Genomic DNA, 21,685 nt, shown 5'->3' with positions numbered 1-21,685 from the left:
AAGAAATTTTTTACATCTTTTCTGTGGAGGAAAAGGCAAAAACAAAACAACAACTCATGACCCTACCTCACCTATGAAATGTTGGAGGGACCTAGCCGGTATCACGCGGTGTTGTGTGTTGTGAGAATTTTATACAAGGCAATAAGAGTAGGCAGGTGGTCGCGTTGGATGTTGTGGCCTATTGTTGTTGTTTCAATTTTATTTGCCTGAAAATGCAGTCAACAAGACAGAAGTGCGGCCAACCTAGGATTGTTTAACTCTGTAATACTTTACCTGATCACCTGAAAAAAAAAGTTGAAACCAACACCGATAACTCAAACCGGCCATACAGTATGTGAATTATCTTTTTAAGGTTGTGTTGCGCGCTAAGGCACCGATCCAATCGCTGCATTAGGTTGGAGTGCCAGAATAAAGGAAAGTATAGAGTGTTATGCCTAGAAATACAGTATATGTAAAAAATAGAGATATAAGTGCATTGGAGTCGATGGACATAATGGGAATAACTAAAGAGAATTGTGCAGTTCCGAAAACAAAAACCCTAAAAGTTTGTCCGCAAGGTTGAAATAAAATAGTGCTGGATAACCTAAGCGAGCTACACCCTAGGAGCATTATTTTATCTGAGGACCCACAACAAACCCCATAAGCGTCGAATTGTTTGTGTCTGTGGCTTAATGCCCCGTCGGACCTACTTGTTTCATTCAGTGCCGCCATCTAGGGGAGGCGCGAAATGTCGGAGGTCCTTACCCTATTTTACACGGCACTTTGTTCCCCTAGGATAGGGTTGTGAGGGTGGAGGCTAGTGTAGGGGCGCGAGGGCAAAATGTTCATAAATTGGGCCGGGGACACTGGATCGCTTTGGGCTTGGCGAACCCAGTGCTGCATCGGGTCCTGCACCCTCCCGACGATAAAACACAGTCAACACACAATATAAGACCGAAGAACTCACTGATTCAGACTATATTGAGAGAAATAAGACAAGCGATAAAACAATACACAACAACAATCCCATCAATTTTAAGAGATAGAGAAAGTCATTATGCCATCGACTCCAGCACCGGCGCTATCTTATTGTATACAAGGTAATCGCAGTAAATTTGTTACTGGTTTTAGATAACTGTCCTTTGGTTAAATTGCAAAACAGTTATATTGAAAAAATGTTTAAAAATTATCTTTGCATTTATGGTAAAATGTAAATGTAACAGGTATCAAAATAAGCAATAGTTAATCTGCTCAATATTATTATTGCTATTATGTTAACACCCGAAATTAATAACAAAATTATTGTAAAAATAATATCATTGTAAACTATGCAACATATAAAGGGCCTAAGCAAACAAGATATTTGAAAATTCACCTCGGATCTTCCAAACTTTACTAGGCTACTTCAGGTACATTTGGGATATACCCTACCTGAAAAAAAAATTACCATCGCATTTGCATTGACGCCCTCTACCGACGACAAAAATAATAGAAAAAGAGAAGGAAGGAAGGAAGTAGAAAAACACACAAAAATACGAAATGTCCCTGTCTTTCATAGAGGGGAATTTAACGAATTCTTATAGAAGTTAAATTAGTCTGATAACATAATGTCCCATTGGTATAAAATGTACCTTTTTGCTGCACTACATGTTTAACATTTCTACACCAGGGGCGCAATGTGCGATGGTAATGCCGCCTGAACCGTAACCTACGATGCACTGGCGCGCCGGCAACTTGTCGTCGGAAGCTTCCTCTCTCTTCCGTGTTTGTCTCATCGTTACTTCTTCTCATCGTCCCTCGTTGGTTACCAGCGCGCTCCTAGCATTATAATGCTCTGCCACTAAACATTGCTTTGGTTGGTGAGTTGAATGGTTGTTAGACTTCCATGAGGCCTTAAAAAGTAACAGAAGGGTCAATCCAATTGATTATTTTAATTCAGGAAACTAATTGCTTAAACGAGACCTACAGATGGCGAGTTATATCTGGGTTGAGGCCGCACCGCCAGTTGAGCTTTTAAAGCTATTGAAGCGAATTTGAATGTTGGCAAAGATTCTGTGAAACAAAACAATATAACAAGCGATCGAATACACTTGCTAAAAAACTTTAAAATAGCTTTTAATCGTAGCTATGTGTCTACTAATTTCATTACTGTTTTGGTATAACCACCCACCACTGAATTGTTGTAGTGGGTACGTCTTGAAGCTTGTGTTTCAAGTTGTCACAGTGTTTGGGAAACGTGAAACGTGAAAATGTTTGGTTTGTAAGAGAAACTCAGGGAAATCACCTGCAAAAAATTAAAACGAGGAATAAAAATAAACAACACCGATTCACGGTGAAAGCCATATTTAACATGGTAAGAATAAGGTATGGGTCCAAAAAAGACATTACATTACCACTTACTATGGGCGTAACCACTATTAGTTACTGGTTGTATGGAAGTGGATGAAAGTGACTAGAAGAAAAATTAGAACTTTAAAGTTGCCCATCTGATGGAAGAAAAATCTTGGGAAACGAGTATGAAAAAATCTAAGTTTTATTTCAAGCGATAAAACAATCTCACCTGGACTATATAAATCACCGTATGAAGGTGACGACCCACAAAAGGGCGATGGAGAAGACACAATCATTATCAAACTTGGCCTCCAATGACATCATAATTGTACAGTTGGCAATTATTAAGGCCCTAGAACGTTTATTAAATAGAAAAATTCCTAAGAATATTTACAACGTACCTTGCAAATATTAATGTTGTCGTAGAGTAGCTTATGCTTTACACGTCACCACTTGTGTCATCTGAAAAAGGTGAAATTTTGGCAACGTGACCGTAATGTTAAATAAAGCTTAAAATACACCCCCAACACAATCTTACTGCACTGAACAAAGCCAACGCAGATTTCTAAGTTTCTATGCTGTCTACGTATACTGTAGTTCTGGTACAAATCTTGACATGTTCAGTTCACAGCGAGAAATGTTCAGATTTGCAAATTCCAGATCAGCTTTGGGGAAACAAATTCTCCTGAAACACCAAATGCCAGATATCTCGACCTCAAATGTTGAACAGAATCCAGAGAAACTGAACATATTAAAACTGAAGGTCACTGCATGGCCAGGACAAAATAAATCAATAAACTCCAACAAAAAAAATCCATAAAAAATCCAAAAAAACCACCAATTTACAGGCTCCAAAAATACTCTTTAACACAAACTGTACAAACGCCAAAGCGCAGAAACGCAACAACGAGACCGAGACGCTAAAGCGCGCGCAGAGAGCAGTTGCAACAAAGCAGGAACAAAGGTTGACAACAAGAACATCGAAGTGTACAACAAAGGTCAAACAAATACCAAACTCAGCAACAAGCGCCAGCTGTGTTTCAGCATCAAACAAAATACAACTTGCAGCCCTGACCAAAACTTTATCGTTATTAAACAAGTCAGACAAACCGGCCAACAAATATGGGCCTTGAGCCAAGCAATGACGTTTCAATTCAGCATAGACAAGCTGTTACTTCAAACCAGTCACAAGGTCAAAAATATCTTACACTTCGCCTTTTTGCTTACGACGCCAAACTGAACTCCGCTTTATTATAAATCCATTGTATTGCATCCATTGTATTGTAAATCCTAAACTACTCATAACCACCAACCAACCACCTCAACTGCACGAGGTAAAAGAATGAAATTGTGGAACGAACACGCGCAGTGAAGATTCAAGAAATCTCGCGCAAATTCCTCAGCTGATGAAATAAACGCACGAAACTTGCTCCAAGGTTGATTCGAAGAAAAAAGGTGCCAGATTCTTGCTAGAAAATTTGCGACAAGCTCTCCTATTGCTTAACAATGCCACAGCCCTACACAATAATATAGTATATTGTTGTGAATTATAATTCAACTGAAACGTTTGAAACTGGTTTGAGCGGAACAACGAAATGGTTTCCGAGTTTCCTAAGTATTGAAATACTCTTGCTAACATTACATGAAAACCAATTTCGACAAATCATTTAAGCATCAGAATGACAATGCTTATCAGTTATTAGCTAAATACACTTTTATAAATTGCCTATTTGTGACTGGTAAACAACTGAAATTCAGGTAAAACAAAATAAATCAGCTTTGGATCGTTTTATTTTCAAATAAAGTTGCATCGCCAACGATGAGATTGCCCTATTTTGTGAAAAGAGAAAGTGCTAAAACAGTTCAGCACCACAGCTGAACAATAAAAGCGTCCCGAAAACCGACACTTGAATATTTACTAAAACGTTTTTAGGTTTGAGCAATGCACATATTTTACTATTTTGTATTGTACAACTGGAGTCACGGAATTTTGCCACTATTTTCATTGAAGTAGATCAATACGTTACAGTAGCTAGTTTGTTACCTTTTTCTCAAAAGCTTGATCACAAAATATTCAGATTTAGGGCAAAGTGAGGCAGTTGTCGATAGCACTCACCCGCCCACTCAATGTGTTCAGACCTTTCGACCGACAATGAAAGCATCCAAGAAGATTCTCCTTCCTACTCAAATCCGAAACATCAACCTTATGCGATATTTATACTTGGCTCCAACCACGATATGAATCAAAATAGTTTTAACGATCACGCAGCGCTCAAGTAAAAGTAATGATTGAAGGTGAAACCCTTCAGCCCCAAACTGTTATCTAAACTGACGTAGAGGCTTCTATGCAAAAGGAGGCTTCACTCATTGAAAATTTACTCAACATGAGTGTCGCGCAAACTCTAACCAGCAGTGATGACTTTAGTGAGGTCGAATCCATATCTTCAGAAATATCAGATTACTAAAACGAAAAGATTCCTCCTACATTGCATGTTTTGGAATGGTGGAATTTGAAGAAGGATGAGTATTCTCTGCGTTATAAGTTGTGTTTGAAATATATGTTAATCCCAGCATCATCAGCCGCTTCTGACCGAAGTTTTTCAAGTGCTGGGTTGACTGCACCCAGCATTCGTTCTCGTTTAATGAAAAAAAAACAGGAATCATTGAATATATTACACTGCAACCAGCATCTTTCAGGTGCAAGCACAATGTAATTGTCTTACAGTGTAGTCAAGATTTTTAATGTATGTACTCTGTGAATTTTCATTTAAGCTCTCCTCTTTTTAATCTCGTTTATATTCCGTCCGTTCTTCAAAATTGTGATCTCTATGAAAAAGGTCCACTTTAACATCGCGTCACTAAAAGTGTTAGACCAATCAGAGACCATACGATGTAGCACTTTGGGAAGGCTTGATGAGCCCACAATTACCTGAAACATTTTCCTAAACGTGCAATTTTTATTTTCGTGGTTAAAAGTCATGCAATATTTGTTAGTTCTGGAAATTCTTGTTGCTACTACTGCTCTCAGAGCATGTTGTATGTTACAGTATGTCAATACTGTATGTTGTCTTTAATGTATAAACTGTTGTGGTTACTAATAGTGATGATCGCTATGTAATTAAAACTTAATTAGATGTCATATTAGATGTGCCGTCGGGCTATATCTGCTATATTGGACATTTTCACGGATGTATGTTAAGACTATTCTAGAATAGTCAATTATTCTGTATTGTGCATGTCTATTTGAGCCTTTGTGAAATACTGTACAATATAACAATGATATCACGTCAAAGCGGGTTTCCTTATTCTGACACTATAACTTCCTGATGGCAACATCATAAACGTACGATATAATTCTTCAAACAGAAGGCAGTATACGTACACTGAAAACTTGCTTTACGATCGTTATCATTTGGAGATATATTTAGAAATATTTAGATACTCAAAGATATTTAGAGAAATAATGACATTACTGGCGAATGAAGAGTTTTCTGTCAATACAAGGGTTTTCAGAATCCGGTTTAAATAATGTTAATGATAACTGTTAACAACGTTATTGAATCTGAATCGTCATATAGAATGTGATTACCCATTCTCTTCAGATAAAAGACCAAAGCTGAATTGCTAAATTAAAAGAGCGCTAAGTTAAAAGAACTAATTAAGGTTTGACCGTTTAACGGAAAAATCAAATGATTTTACAGGTAGGAATGAAAACAGCTTTAAGATTTTGTTTGTTTGTTTTGTTTTGTTTATGGAAATAGACATTTACTCGAACACAATCCGCCGCTTCTATTCTTTTCTAAATGCAATTTTTGAAAGCGCCTTCTAATTACAGACGCCTATATTGTTTTTCCATAATGAATTTATTTGGAAAGTGTACCGGGTGCACTAAACCTACTATGCTGTTAATCCTGCAGATCAGTAGATATACGCTCACTTCTTCGAGTCTTTTTTTGATAAGGCAACATTTTCACGATTCCAAGTCGTACGCTGCAGATCTTTAGTATGGTAACATTTTAGCATCATTTCACCCGCCTTATAAACAAGGGCGCTTTTTTATGAAGTGAACACTGTATGCGACAATCCAGTGGCAATTCCGGCACTCGAACTACTTGGCCTCAGTCGGGATTTAGATTTTGTGCTTGCACATTGCGCAACCGGTACACAACAGCGGATTAAAGGGGGCGGATGCGGTTGCAGCCCCAGATCCACTGGTAAAAATAGGCCAACCTGAATACGAACCACTTTATAAAAAAACAACAAGCATGTTTGCCACAAAAGTCTGTAGGTACGTGGGTTTTTTGTCGAATGTTTACTTGATTGACATACTGTCAGGCTGCATGACGAAATGTAAATAAACATGAAATTTACAGTATTCCTATATATGCAGTATAACAGCATAAAAGCAATAGTAGAATAATGAAGCACCTGGAAGGTTATGATTTTAATTTATTTCTATCAACTTTTGCAAGCTTAATCTTACTTCTTCATGTGTTATTATACGAAATATGCAGCTGTGTGAAACTTTTGCATCCAATATATTTGTGTTAGACGAGATGATTGTTTCTTTTCACAATTATTGACATTATGGGACATTAAATGGTTTTTCAATTGATTTTTTATTCGCCCTTTTTCAGGAAATTGTTCCGTGACCCTGGGGACGTAACTATAGTAGCACAACAGCAACTTTTTAAAATGACCATTGAAATCAAAATTCAAAGCGGTGTCTTCTAACGCACCTTTCCAAAACCTTTTTCATAAGGAAAATGGATATTTGTTTGCCGAGTTTTTTGATTCCTCTTATATTGTAGCTTTCTTTGACTTAAATCACTTGTTTTATTACAGACCTGGGCCTACAACGGCTATGTTAGCCTAAGTGTCAATTGTTTGCTTACGAGAATACGAGTAAAGAAATCACAATTTTTAACGCTATAGACATAAATTTCGTAACGAAAATGAAGATCGTCGTACGTAAAAAAAAATTTTTTAAACTTCACAGTAAAAAATTTTGTGCTGATGTTGGAATACCTGTGATTCATTTATTCCTGCCTGCTTACCTTTGTCATCTTCGGTCTGAAAAGAGTTTTTACACGACTTCTTTGGAGATATTTCACTGATCGCTACGGAGCGAACCGGCTTAGCAAACGTTTTCGAGTCCTTGGCTACAGAACGTGTATTTCCGTTTCCATTTTGTGGTTTTCCTTGAAACTGTACGAAAATGGTACAAAAAGGATACCTATGAGACGTTATTGCTCAACCTGTTGCTGCTTGCTGCCGTGCTTGCAGAATGCAGAAGATAGACACAACTTATTATGTATGGCAGACCCATTTTTACATCACGTTTAAACTCATGGATAAGCGACTTAATAAACTCATAAAAGATAGTACGTCATGTATAGAGCCTATACTAGGCTTAGTTTGACTTGCATTTATTAAACGGTATATTTGCAAAACTAACTTTATTTAGATCTTAATTCTTTAACGTCACTTGTTTTCTGTTAAGCCAAACTTAGCTCGTGGCCGTGACCTTCACCTGTAGAGCGCGGTGAAGCCAGGCTACTTTGTCATATTGGATTAAAAAGAGCAGCCCGTGTAAAGAATTTAACAGTAGAAAGAATTTGCGAATATAAACGCTCAGTCTAAAGTAGAATGCGGAGTAGCCTAAAAAAAATTTAGCAAGCAAACACCTTCGTTTATATCAATAATGTAATTTATTGATCCCAATTAACGAAGAAAAGCAATAAAAATTATGTTGGCAGGTAATTCCCCTAATGTAAAGCCGCGGTTCAACTTCCTATACCCATTTTAGCCTACGCCCTACAGTACATATATTTCCTTTATTGAACCATCGAAATTATTAATATGATTTATGGAGTACGTGTTGGCTAAATATTTAAAAAAATAAGAAATTTTTATTACACGTTTGGGGTAAAGCTGCTTGCGAATATTCTGTCTGTATTTCGTTTTGTATTAAATGATAGACAAAATACCGTATAGGTACCTTCATACCTTTTAACCCCAGGCCCACCACGGTCTTAATCCAGCTCTGCCATTACATACACACATTTCTACATGAGAAACCCAAAAACTACGTAACTTAAGCAAAGTAATATTACCTCAACTAAAAGTTTGTTTGTTATGTTAACATGTATGTGACATGCAGAAAATTGTACGTCGATAATAATTAACCAAAACTTCGCAGTAAACTCTAAACCTGTTGTAATTCTATTGCAAACGGCTACGTCGGTTTAAGACAAGTCCTTGTTTTGATAAAAAATGTTTAAAAGATATTTTATTGTATTACAAAATTTGTTAAAAAGAAAACTTAAAGCCAATTAAGTCACTAGATTAAATGCTTAAACTAACAAAAAATCAGTGTAGAAACTCTTGCATCCTGAAAACGGATTAAAATTGAAAACACATGCACATTGCAATTAATGCATACTGACGTCATAATGGTTGTAGTTACCTCGTAGTCGCATTATTTTAGATTAAAAAATGGAATGTGGTCACCGAATAAACGTGTGCGCCAATCCTTTTAACAACAATAAGCTTATACAAAAACTAAAGTTTCGATTTTCTATTTTTGATTTTGTTACGTTGCTAACGCTACATGCAGTGTTGTGGTGCTAATTAATGGTCATGTTGCAGGTAAGTTAGGGTCTCTGCCCAACTTTTGCTGGCCTGAAAGGTGCTGGGTTTCATAGAATTGGAGTGGAAATTTTTGGCATCCTGAAAACGGATTAATTCACGTTAAACTGTTTTTTTATGGAAAATATTTCTTTGAAATCAGAACTTTGTAGAACACAAACTTTTCGGAACCAAGTCATGCAGTTTGAGATCTGAGTTCTTGATACAGTTTGAATTTCTGCCTTTGTTTTCGGCAGTCGCGTTTACTTTCGCTGCATCTTTTACTGAGTTTCCTCCATACAATGAACAGATTATGCCGCCCGTTTTATGCCACAACACAATAATTTGATTGGTTTGTATAAAAAACCTGCAACTTGTATATGCGCGTAAACAGTATAAGTTTATCAGTTAAACTGCACAACGCTAAAAGAAATTAGTTTTAAAGTTCAGAACAAGTCTTACCGACAACTTCTGTGAAAAAGACTCAGACTTCCAACGAAAAACGACTTTCAAGGAAAAACTATGTCAAGTCTTTGAATAAAATGACATGATGTCGGACATCAAGTAGGCTTAATTAATTTTCATTAATGCAACTCATTTGTATAGACTATATATCCATTTTTATCTTCTTTGTATCCTTTTGAAAGGTTTACGGCTAGTCCAAAACATCAGATTACTTTCGATAGATAGTCGTTGTCATTTGAGTTGGCGAATGTTTTAAGTTAGGTTATTTCAATAGCCAGGAAGAAGTTGAAAACTTAAACCTATATATTTCGTTGCTGTAGACAAAATGCTTTGTATTCTGTCAATGTTATGCCTAAAAGAAAATATGGTTTGCAGCACTAGGTTTACCTTGATCTAATTCTACGGTAAATGGAGAAAAAAGTGCTTCTGCTGTTGCTGGCTTTTTCGTTTGGGTTGAATACCGTAATTTTATACAACTTCATGATATTAAAAACTAGGTGTGTTGTCATTTATATTACAACAATATCAACGTTGCGTTGTTTTGTTGTATCTATTTTAATTAACTTTTTGTTTTTGTTTTAAATAGGCCAACAAGAATTGGTTGCAAATCTCCTTATTTAACTAAAATTCGAGATGCTGGGGAAGAAATGCGAGCATCTTCACTAAAAGAAATCAACGCGAATCAATATAATGGTACTGCAAAACATGAAAAATATTCTTCTTAAGGAAGTGAAAATGATAAAGAAATTATTTATAATTCAATGGTGACATCATGTCACACGAAAGAAAAAAAGCACGTTTTGTAAAAAAGTACACTGCGGACGAACGCACACCTACTAAGCGGTTATGGTCATATAGAGTTTTGTTGACATAATTTTAAAAAATTTAAAATTCTATTTGGTTGTCATCAGATAACATAGTAAATAGGGGTTTAGGTCAGTGGTTCTCAAAGTTTTTTGGAAAATTTTATTCGTGGTCTCCTCACAAATGTATTGGTGATTCACGATAAATTGCAATGCTCAATATTTTTCGTCTTTTACCCACTTACACAATAAAACCATTTATCGACTTTTTACCAAATTTGAGACATTTTATTTACAGAAACATGACTGCAAACTTGTTAATTTAGAAACCTTTTGCAAGCTTTGTATATGTTTGCAATATGTTTGTTTCACACATAAATATTTCAACAATGCTTTAAAATCGATTTACCCAAAAATGTTCAGTTTGTTTATATCACTGCATGTTAATGATTTGAGGGTATGGACCAAGTTTTTTGGAATATAACAACTGATTTCAGCTTCCAACAATATAATTATACTTTTACCGGTTTTTACGACAAATCTAAGAATTTCACCGATAGCATTTTGTTGATATATAATCTTGATTTTAGCTGTTATTGGATTAGATTGGTTTTATTGCAGTTAGATTTAGATTAAAAGGTGGATTTAGGTTTCCTTTAAGTTACTGTTCAACATTAAAGTTAGGTTAACAAGAAACTATGAAAAATAGCTTTCGATCGCAAGATTTTTTTTTCGGTGATATAGTTGCAACCAAACCTTTAAAAGCTGCCAACAACTTTACAACACAATTCTGATCAGAACCAGACGCGCTTATAGCTAGCCGTTCTTGTCCAGTGAACTAGCAGTTAGGCCTATACATTTTCTCTTTCAAAAGTTTGCATGACAATGCACGACAAAGGAATACGACGCTTGTGGTGTCATAAGTGAATTCTAGGAATTTTGTGGTAACTGAAAAAATTGATTTAATTAGTGGAATGGGAGAAGCTAACTTTCATTTCATGCTAAACAACAAATACAATGTTTCTAAAAAAGACTAGCGGTACAGTAAAGAAGTCTTCTACTGTAATGTAACCAACTTTATAATTTTCGACCACTTTTTGCTTGCTCTACTTTTTGAATTCAATTTCAAAAGCACTTGTATCAAATAAACCTTATACTAACCCAAAGCAACACGTTGCATAGAGCAGCATTAGCAAACTCATGAAATTGTATAGTTCTTCTTTCAAAAATTTTACTGTTAAATTTAAATAATAACTTTGTTCTGTCCTGAAACAGTACTTGCTCGTTATTTCAATAAAGCCCATACATGTGACAATTTTAAAGCAAAAATATGAGAAGAAACTTTCGGGCATATATCCATAGCATACCCAACGCCCAAATAGTTATAGACAAGGTTACAAAAATAAAAATAAAAGTTGTCTCTATGAATTGTCATTGACAATCCACATGAAACTAACAAAAATCATGATATCCCCGAGATAACCAGCACCCAATTTCCGACTGGGATGTCGTCATCCTTACTTCTAACATTACATAACCTATAAATTAATCCACATTGACTTCTATCCTGTTATAATTTGAATTATTATTTTTTTTATCCCTTACTCGAGATGACAACGCTTCTATGGGACGTATGCTGGATTTCATATATTTCATTTTTTAATCACGTCTCATTATTAAACGACGATATTCCTGTTTTTCATTTTCACGAAACGTCAACATCTACTCCATCCTATCACATTTTACCCTATCTTTTCATGCGTCTATACACCAATGATTTCAACGGCAGCCCTTTGGCTTGGCAAGTTTTAAGCTCGACTTAATATCACCGTAATTCCTCCTACTGCAAATTTATGTTGTAGGGAGGACTAGGAAATACTTCTTCTTCGCGTGCCATGTCAGACTCAGACTTGGGCCTTCTTGCATTGATACACATGTCTTTCCATCTGTTTCTGTATTTAAGTGCATTAAAAATTTCTACGGTTGTACAGTGAAGATATACCTTTAGGTTGTTGATAAAACTAAGAAGTTGTGTTTCGCGTTCACATTTCCTCTTAATCTTTCCCCAGGATGCTGTATGTTCCAATTTTTCTTTTTTCATGATGCGGCCGATGAAGCTTGTTTGCCGTCTCATGGTATTGTTCAGTAGAGCTCGAAGTTAACCGGTTTGAACTAGTACTTTTCATTAGAAATGCCAGAGATTAGTAAAAGAGAACAGCGTAAAAATCCTTGAGAACAAAGGTCTACACTCTACACCATGTTATACACTGTACAGTATTAGGTCTATTTACCTATCTTTTAACTGGTAGTATTCCACCTCATTTCGTAATCATACAAAAACGTTACTCCGCCGACCCTTTTTAATGTATGACAAAGGTTTTTACTTACCGGTACTGTTCTATTGTATAAGACAGCGGTAGGGCTCCATTGGCGCTATACTCCACCACTCCTTTCGTATAGTATTTTAATTTTCGTCTATATAATTAATCCTTCATCTTCTCTCCGAAATGCTTTGCAATGTCCTTAAATCTTAAGAAATGTCACAAACTCCCGTTCTTATATTTTTGTGTTTGATGCAGGCAAGCTGCTTGCCCAGCAGGTACCGCAGCCATCGGACTGTGCTTTCGTCAAGCTTCGTGTGATCCAAATCTGTGTTTCGATGTCGGATAATCTCCATTTATGTTCTTCTTTCGAAATACTCCATAATAGGTATAATTTATATTTTCATATTTTCAGGCCAATTCACCCTTCGTGTCAGAAGAAATTTGATAAAAAACGCTTATTCGGAGGCATTACAAGTGAAAGAGTTCGTGAGGAAATATTTTCGTAAAGATTTGGACCAAACAACGAAAACTTCGCTTGAAGAAGATTATCATAGAAATTTTCTTCCATTCGAGTAATTCCAACATTTTAAAATACTTCTTCTTAGCCTATAGTTATACGAAAAACCCTTATAGTTCCATTGGTTATTTCATAGTGATCTCGTGCAAAAACTTACATTTCTTTTTGATGACATCTACCGCAAATCTCGCAATGACTTAACAATTCTTGGAGATCAAGTTCAAAGAAGGATTCACAAATTGCAGGTGACTTTGAGACAGGCTATATTTTGGAAAATCTATATTTAAAAATTAAAGCGGAGTTAAAACACCTGATTCTTGTCTCTATAGAATCCAAGCGACTGTAAGACGGCTAAAAGGTTAATTTGTAAGTTTCCTTCATGTGGATTTGGATGTCAATTTCATCATCTTGGCAATTGTTTGTTTTTTGCGTTGGGTACAAATCGTGTAATGCAGATTGATTATAAGAGTGTGAAATACCAGGGATTTGAAAAAATTTTTCTTCCTCCAAGTGAAACATGTTCGAATGAAGATTTGCCCATGGATGCTGTAGAATTGGAAGAAGGTATGATGCTTAAATGAACATTTATCTGCACGCAATTTGTCGCGGGACCGCCTATAAAATTGATGCGAAGGCACGAATGTATCACATGTTCGTTTTTGTATTGTTCTGTATTGTATTGTTTTGTATTTCGACATTAGCTGTGCGGAGCAAAAGTTAGTATGCTAACCGTTGCAATTATAGCACAGTAAAATACTTGCTCACAAACAATTGATGAGCAGGACAAAGTGGCAAAGCCCAAAGGCTTAAAACATGATAGCAATAATAAACAAACAAGATAGCAATAATAAAATTGTGCTATAAGATGGTAGGTTAGCATGGCCACCAAACCCACAAATAATTCCCAAGTTGTAAAGATACCGCAAGGTGCACGCATTATAAACAATGTTTAAACCATAAAACTGTGATGAAAGTATGCTGAAAATACACATCTTGCATCAAATACAACTATCATGTTAAATTCTTCCTATCTCGTTCTCCTCGCTTGTACGGTTAGTCACATAGCCAATATTTGCTCTTAAAACTGTTAATAAACTTCAGTTTCTTCACTGGTGCGCAATAAAAACAACGTTCCTCATTATTCGTCAAAAAAAAACAGTTTTTCTTACAGAAACCAAAACGCAGAATAAACACCAAATTCCCATCACCACCGCGTAGTCAACTATAATTAGGAGCGATATAAGGAATGGCGGGCAGCGTAACCTGCCTCGGGAAGGAGTTGTGGAGGGAATAGAATAAAAACAATCATAAGTTGCACAAAACATTGATACTAAACACGAAGTCACACATCGTTTGTGAAGCACCTTTCAATATATTTCTAAAAACACATCTAAAACAAATCAATAGCGTTGTGCTAAGCTAACACGCCTATAGGTATTGGTTTTATGCAACGAATTATAAATCGTGAAACTGCGTGACACATCTACATATCTGCGAAGTCGTTTTACTTCCAAATAGCTGGACGATGCAGTACCCTACCATAGATTGGATTCAAGCGCCAGCCGTGCAGGCATGTATATGGTTTCATCTAATTGCTGCCATGTCCGTCGTAATTGGCAGAAAATTTGCCATACACTTTAGCCAATGACAGCTTAACCATCACGTATCATTGGAAAATATTTTTTCTATGTGATCAACTGATCACCGACTAGTTAAAAATTACATTGTGATTTAAGTTCAAAGTATTTTGGGCTTTGCCACTCACTTCAAAAGTCAATATTCAATATTCGTGTAGGTTAACTAGGCGTATAGCATACAATCAAATAGATATGTAGGCAAGCAGTAAGTTTGAAATAATAAAAACTGTTTTGTGCAATTTAGATTTGAATCAGAATTATGACAACATTTCTGTGGTTACCTTAAACTTGAAACTGAATCCACCCTCTGCTTTTAAGGCACATGCTATTCCCCATATTTTACAAGGTACATTTACATGTTACATGTTTTAAAGCTGTATAAATTATTTGACGATGGCGTCACAAATGTGTGCCGTGTTCTGTTATGAATTAGACTTCAAAACAACAATATCACTTTGCTTTGTTTTTAATAAATTTTACAGAAAAGCTCAAATTGCTCCACGACAATCCAAACTTGTGGTGGATTGGGCAAATCATAGGCTACCTGTTTAGACCTAGACCATGGATGGTTGACAAAGTTCAGCAAATAACAAAAAATTTAAATCTCACTCATCCTTACGTGAGGTACCAACAAAGTTCTCAACATTAAGCCAATATTTTTTCTACGATAAAATACGTTTCATTAGTACAACCTATTAAAGACAAGATTTAGTTAATATTACAATAGCTTTGAGGAAAATGTTTTATTAAGCATAATGCATGACTTTTTTCATTGCAGTATCCACGTTCGAAGAACAGACAAACTTACAAAAGAAAGAAAGTATGAGGTTGAAGAGTATATGGTTAGTTTAATTCTTGTTCTTCGTTGTTTTTGTTTGGTTCCTAAATCAAATCGTTCTTTTCTCTTGAGAAACATTTCTATTTTTATGGCTGCTGTATTGTAACTACTCACAAACAAAATACTGTAGGAACATGTTGCCGACTGGTTTGACCGTCGCGTGAAAAGCGCTAACAACTACACCAGGAAAGTCTTTGTTGCTAGCGACGATATAGCGAGTGTAATACCAGATGCTCGTACCAAGTAAGTAGATCTAGAAATTCTACACAAGTAGTAGTGTCGTCGTAGTAGTTTGCTTATCAGCGAATTGCCAACCGGGTTTATTTGTAACAGGTACCCTGACTTCGAATTCTTGTATCATGGCGTCGACAATATAAAGCTTTTAAAAGATATGACACAGACCGTTAAAAGCCGGCAAACGGAGGAAGAACTTGTTTCACTAGTTTGCAACTTAATGATTTTATCACAAAGCGATCATTTCGTCGGGACATACAGTTCTAATGTAAAAACTTGGTATTTTGTTGCAACAGCAACAAGGTCTTTATTGTGGCATAAATTCCTTTTTTTGTACAAGCATTTGTGCTTTGATTTGCAGTTCAATGAAATTGTTGAAGCAGATTTTGTCTTTATATATTTTTCAGATCGGGAGCCTTGCTACACAACTCATGCATTCATTAGGTGATGCTACTTTTAAGTCACGCTCCATTGATTATCGATTATTTTATTTCCGGGGACTTCCCTTAACCTATCGAGCAATTGAAGACTTTTTCGGTGAAAGAGGTGATCTTTCCTTTTCCACTGGGGAAAAGATTGTCCTCGACCCCAAGAAAGAATGTCCCTTGTACAAAGGGTTCGGTAGAAACGAAGCTGGCCATCGCGTCAGCTTTCCTATGCATAAGGTTGAAGAAATATTCACCTTTGTACAATATCCAGCGTTGAATGACATATTCTAAAGAGCGTGTTTTCATTTCTTTTTGTTTTAGCAGCAAACACTCAAACATTGATACATGGAATGTAAGGCATTTTAGTTATAGTAGAGCAGTGGTTTTTAACTTTTCCGGTCGCGGGAACCCCTATTCTTAAACATGTTCGAACAAACAATAAACTGTATTAACGTCTAACTTTGCTCGCTGATATTTACACACAGCTTGTTGATTAATTCCATCCTGCCTGCGAATTGTTTTCAGCGCGAGTGATTTGATTGTCGTTTTATTGCATTCACGACGACCTCACACAACTTTACAAGAAAACTAAAGCTGTTAAATTGGCCTGGCCTTTTCTTTTCGCGAAACGAAAGATGACCAGTCGCTGTAAGTGAATTCGAAAGTGTATCGAGCATCCGTGTAATTGTAAACGCGTCCACATAGTTGTGAACGAACTTACCCTATTCAGTTACAATATCAGCAGGCTTCGTTAGGATTCTTGCGATGTTTCGCAGCGGTGTAAGATGTCAAAGAAACCAAAGAAAAAATAATTACATCGTTACAAAACAATAATCAGTGCGACAGATAGCCAGGATAAACAAAAGAAATGACTTGTTTTAATTTTAAGTGAGGCCTGTCGCAGCAGGTTTTGGTAGGCTTGTATGTTTATTGATGAGTTTAACTACTTTAATAATGATGCTGGATGACTATTACCAGAGCTGTATTAAGACCGTGATGGACCTGGGGCTAAAAGGTATCAAGAGGCCTATACTGAATTTTGTGTTTACCATTTAATATAAAACAAAATGCTGACAGAATATTCACAAACAGCATTTTCCCAAACTTGTAATAAAAACTCCTTTTTTTTAAATCAACACATTTTTTTAGAAATCATAGTTCTGTAAAATATTTGGATTGTTTATTAGGGCAAACGTATAGTCTGTGATGATAAGGAGAGATTAAAATATACATAAGGAATAATGTATAGAGTTTTGTTTACGGAAATCGGCTTTACGAAAGGTGAGATGAATATCTTGCCGACAATTTTCTGGTTTTGCAAATGTGCTCAAAGAAGCTAAAGCATTGTGTGTCAATGACATCCTGTTTCCTGCTCATTGTTTTAGTTTGTGATTGAATAATGCATCGCCTATTCATTACTTCGTGTTTATCGTTTTAAAGTCGTGACGTAGATGTCGTGCTTGCCTTTTTTGCATGCGTTTAGTTTGCAGTATAAGTTTTCATTAGCGTTTATTATTATCAGTATCAGTAATATTATGTAGTTGACAATAAGCAAAAAGTCTAGGCCTACTAAGATCAATGCTGTAATATGGACGTCTTTATGCTGTTGCTGTGCCAATGTTATGTCTAAATGTAATCTTTCAAAGAAGTTCCAATATAATCAGTTTATACAGTTGTCATTCTTGTGAAAACTACTGTTGAATTCAATTTGAAGAAGTTCAGTGTCAAGTTAGACAACTTTGTTGTCACCTTCATAAGATTATAATTTGTTAAGGTGAACAATTAATACCAAGGTTGAGAAAAGCAGACAACGACCTTATGAGACTCATATACCATCGACCGCAATATACAACTCGACAACCAAACATTGTAGTAAAGTGGGTCAAACTGTCAAGTTCAACTACCATATACCATAAACCAACCATTCCATTACAAGGCTATACGGCTATTATTGATTTAGGAATTTTAAGTGCGGCTTCACATTAGGGGATGTGCTTGCCAATGCAATTTTTCATTGTTTTTTTTGATTGGAATCAATTAACTGCATTATTCGAAAATATAACTTATTTTTAATAAACCAAGGTGTTTGTTTGCAAAAGTTCTGGTATGTTGTTCAGCAGTTTGTACTAAGGAGTGAGCGCGTATGCACGAATTCTTTCTCTAGTTTAATTCTTTTATTCTTCTTATTAGCTTATTCTTGTATTAGCTGTTTTTTTAATTCAATTGTAGCGGCCATTGTGTGCTGCTTGGTTTGTCGCTAGTTGAAGCCTTTGGGCTGTTCTCGGCGTTTTGTAACGTCATAATACAGTATTTCCTCTTTTCATTTTCCTCTGCTATTTTCTTTTACTGTTTTCGGTTTCGACTGTGTTTCCAGTTAAGTATTAGGCTTACAAGGTTATGATTTATTAATATATGAGCGAAGGTAACAGACTATGTTTACAGCAGCCTTTTGGAGTCAGGTTTGGTTGGTTTGGTTGGTTTGGTTTGAGTCAGGTCAGGTCAGGTCAGGTCAGGTCAGGTCAGGTCAGGTCAGGTCAGGTCAGGTCAGGTCAGATTCATTTCATCGCATAGAGCAGTGGTCGGCAAGCTTTTGTTATGATTAAATTTTCACTTCATTAGTAAATGAAGGCCGAACATCACGTGTGAAATATACTTAGCGTAATGCAGTAAATATTACTAGCTAACTAATAATTTTGCTAATTAATTAATAATAATAACTAATGTGCTTTTCTCTTTTTCGCAGCATACATTATTATTTGTTGAAGCTACCGACCACTGACATAAAGTAACAATACCTTTCGCCATACAATATAAATACAATATACGAAAGCCACGAGCCAAGTTTGGTTTAACAAAAAACAAGTGATGTTAAAGAATTAAGATTTAAATAAAGTTAGTTTTGCAAATATACCGTTTAATAAATGCAGGTCAAACTACGCCTAGTAGGCCTATAGGCTACACATGGCAAGATAGTTTTCATGAGTTTAAATATGACGTAAGAATGCGCCTGCCCAGACTAGAGGATACAGTGGGTTCTGAAAAGAGACAAACATTTTAGGCTGCCACTATTTCACCGGAAAAAAATCGTGTGTTCAAAGCCCATTTTCATAGTTTCTTGAAAAATTATTACATCGGAACCTAAGCTTGTCATAAATCTAACATTAATTAAACCCTAAATAACTATCTTTAACTATGGGTTGAGTGACCTACTTTCGACGAAATAGTCACTCTCAAAGTTTTAAGTAAAACAAATCATTGTAAATATCTCTTTATTTTGACCACTGTCATTCTGGCAGAATCCTAGCAGAATCATACTATCCAAACGAACAACAGTGTTTCCGACACCAAAACTTTCAAAAACAGAATGAAACAGCATTTTATAACAAAGCAGACAAAGTTTAACGCTTCCAAGTTAAAAAAACAAAAATTTTAGACACATATTTTAAAATTAAAAATGATGGTAACACAAAACAACAAGAAGCAAAAAAACAACGAAGTATACACACAAAACGAGTTTCAAGAGATATGAATGTTGTACTCCTCCGTCACAATTAAAAAACAATTTGAATACATGACGTAATAATGGACATAAGGAAAAAGGCCTTGTTGCAGATTCTTAAAGAAGATTTCCTCCTCTTCACGATGGTCACCTTGAAATCGTTCGGTGTGGACCGGGAAGTTCCGAAATTTACAAAAACGCGACAGGTACTAAGAAAAGCGATAGTACTCCCAAAACGTACAAAATGCCGTATTTATTAAATGTTTCACGTCAATTCTGCTGAATGTTCCCGGAAGAGGTGTGAATTTTTTATTGCAGATTCTTAAAAAAGATTTCCTCCTCTTCACGATGGTCACCTTGAAATCGTTCGTTATGGACCGGAAAGTTCCGAAATTTACAAAAACGCGACAGGTACTAAGAAAAGTGATAGTACCCCCAAAACGTACAAAATGCCGTATTTGGCACAGTTCAAGGGCACTACTAAAAAAATGTCGTTAACCTAATGATTTACCCAGTGCCATCACAACGGTAGCGCCACTTTGTATCGTACCGAACACGGGGTGCATTATTATAAGCCTACAGCGCCTTTACCACTTGGTTACCGAATCGACAAAAAGAATAAACTTATAGGAAATCCTGTAACAATCGTTTGAAATTGTTCTCACAAATTAAACTAAATATGTGGTATTAGGCCTATTCTAAGTGCCTGCATCAATTTCTTCAAGTTATCTTCGTTCTATGGAACAGCAATGTTTCTACGATAGTCTGTTTGAAGGAATGTGGCTACAAACGGTAGATGAGCTTTTCATGAAAACACAAATAATGGGTTACGTTTTGCAATACAACATACAGAACTTTACTTGTGACTTTCTTAATTCTGGGATTTTAAACATCAGTTACCACGTCAGGCAGAAAGAATATCCTAAGCGGTTCACAGAGATTTGTAATGTATTCTTACGGAAGGACTTACATGACGTTACCGACGTGTTAAGCGCTGATGTAGCAGGAGGGACTCCACCTACAACTACAGCAATAGAAAAAAACATTGCTGTATATTTCTCGGAAAATGGCATAAAAAAGTTTACCCAGAGGATCCATCGTGATAGCTTTTTAGCCAAGCACGGATATTGGAAGAATCATAAGGAACGGGACAAACTTTTACAAGAATATTACACTAGCAACATTGAAGCAATAGAAAAGTTGCTAAAAATGGAAACCATAGTTCAACAAGAAGTTTATTGTACAGGGTCGTCGTTTCACTTCACATTCAACAAAAGTCATCATAAGTTGGCAGAGCAAATAATGATAATGCTTGATAGTTTTCCAAATGATTCCTTACCTTCTTCTTGCATAAAATCGTATCTGAAGCAGTCAAAATGTAAGATATCAGAACAACGGATAAAAAGACTTAGGCGAGAATGGACTCGAAATACTAAATTTAGAGAAAGTGTATTACAACACTACAATGACTTAATAACAGCAAACACATTGCAATATTCTGAATTAACTAATTCTTGCTTTCCAAAAGAAGACAACTCACGTGAACAGAACAGTATCGGAAATTTGGTAAAACTGCCCGTGTTTTTCAAAACACAATGTAGTGACTGGCTTTCAGGCATTATTTCTCCAAAATTGTACTGCTTTTGCAATAAACCAGATAATTATGAACTGTACGTGTTCTGTGAAGGATGCAATCAGTGGCTTCATCCAAAGTGTGTATTTCCTGATGGTAGTCTGGCGCTTAAATTAACTCGACAGGAGTGGGAAAGCAGCCGCTGCGTGTGCAAGGGTACAATAATAAATGACACTGAAACCACTCCTACTTTTTTCCATCTTGACCCTGCACCTAATAACACACCAACACAATCTCCGGGTACATTGAAAGATGTTAAAACAACCATCAATTCGACGATAAATCGCGAAACGTGTCAGAATATTCTTAACGAATCTTCATCAGAAAAACCTAATGAAGCAAACCCGCAGCAAGCTCAGCTTTCGGC

At 36.0% G+C, this 21,685-nt stretch overlaps 1 protein-coding gene across 3 annotated transcripts; it reads left to right on the top strand.

Annotated features, from left to right (window-relative positions):
• Positions 1 to 5,887: 5,887 nt before the first annotated feature.
• LOC143470057 (alpha-(1,6)-fucosyltransferase-like) lies at positions 5,888 to 17,861 on the top strand. Of its 3 annotated transcripts, XM_076967917.1 has the most exons (12): positions 9,417 to 9,504; positions 9,781 to 9,902; positions 9,992 to 10,098; positions 12,945 to 13,104; positions 13,186 to 13,294; positions 13,379 to 13,613; positions 14,931 to 15,032; positions 15,169 to 15,310; positions 15,465 to 15,528; positions 15,655 to 15,767; positions 15,858 to 16,026; positions 16,166 to 17,861. In XM_076967917.1, exons 2-12 carry the CDS (start codon positions 9,814 to 9,816, stop codon positions 16,475 to 16,477), a joined length of 1,602 nt encoding a protein of 533 aa, XP_076824032.1. In that variant the 5' UTR covers positions 9,417 to 9,504; positions 9,781 to 9,813; the 3' UTR covers positions 16,478 to 17,861. The 3 variants fall into 3 exon arrangements, with proteins under 3 accessions (XP_076824035.1, XP_076824033.1, XP_076824032.1); XM_076967920.1 differs by lacking the exons at positions 9,417 to 9,504; positions 9,781 to 9,902 and adding an exon at positions 5,888 to 6,011; XM_076967918.1 differs by lacking the exon at positions 9,781 to 9,902 and having other exon boundaries at positions 9,360 to 9,504.
• Positions 17,862 to 21,685: the final 3,824 nt, after the last annotated feature.

The sequence above is a fragment of the Clavelina lepadiformis genome, chromosome 9, assembly GCF_947623445.1.
Source record: "Clavelina lepadiformis chromosome 9, kaClaLepa1.1, whole genome shotgun sequence".
Classification (NCBI taxonomy): Eukaryota; Metazoa; Chordata; class Ascidiacea; order Aplousobranchia; family Clavelinidae; genus Clavelina; species Clavelina lepadiformis.
Note: the sequence above shows the minus strand (reverse complement) of the source record. Positions and strands in the feature narration are given on the sequence as shown.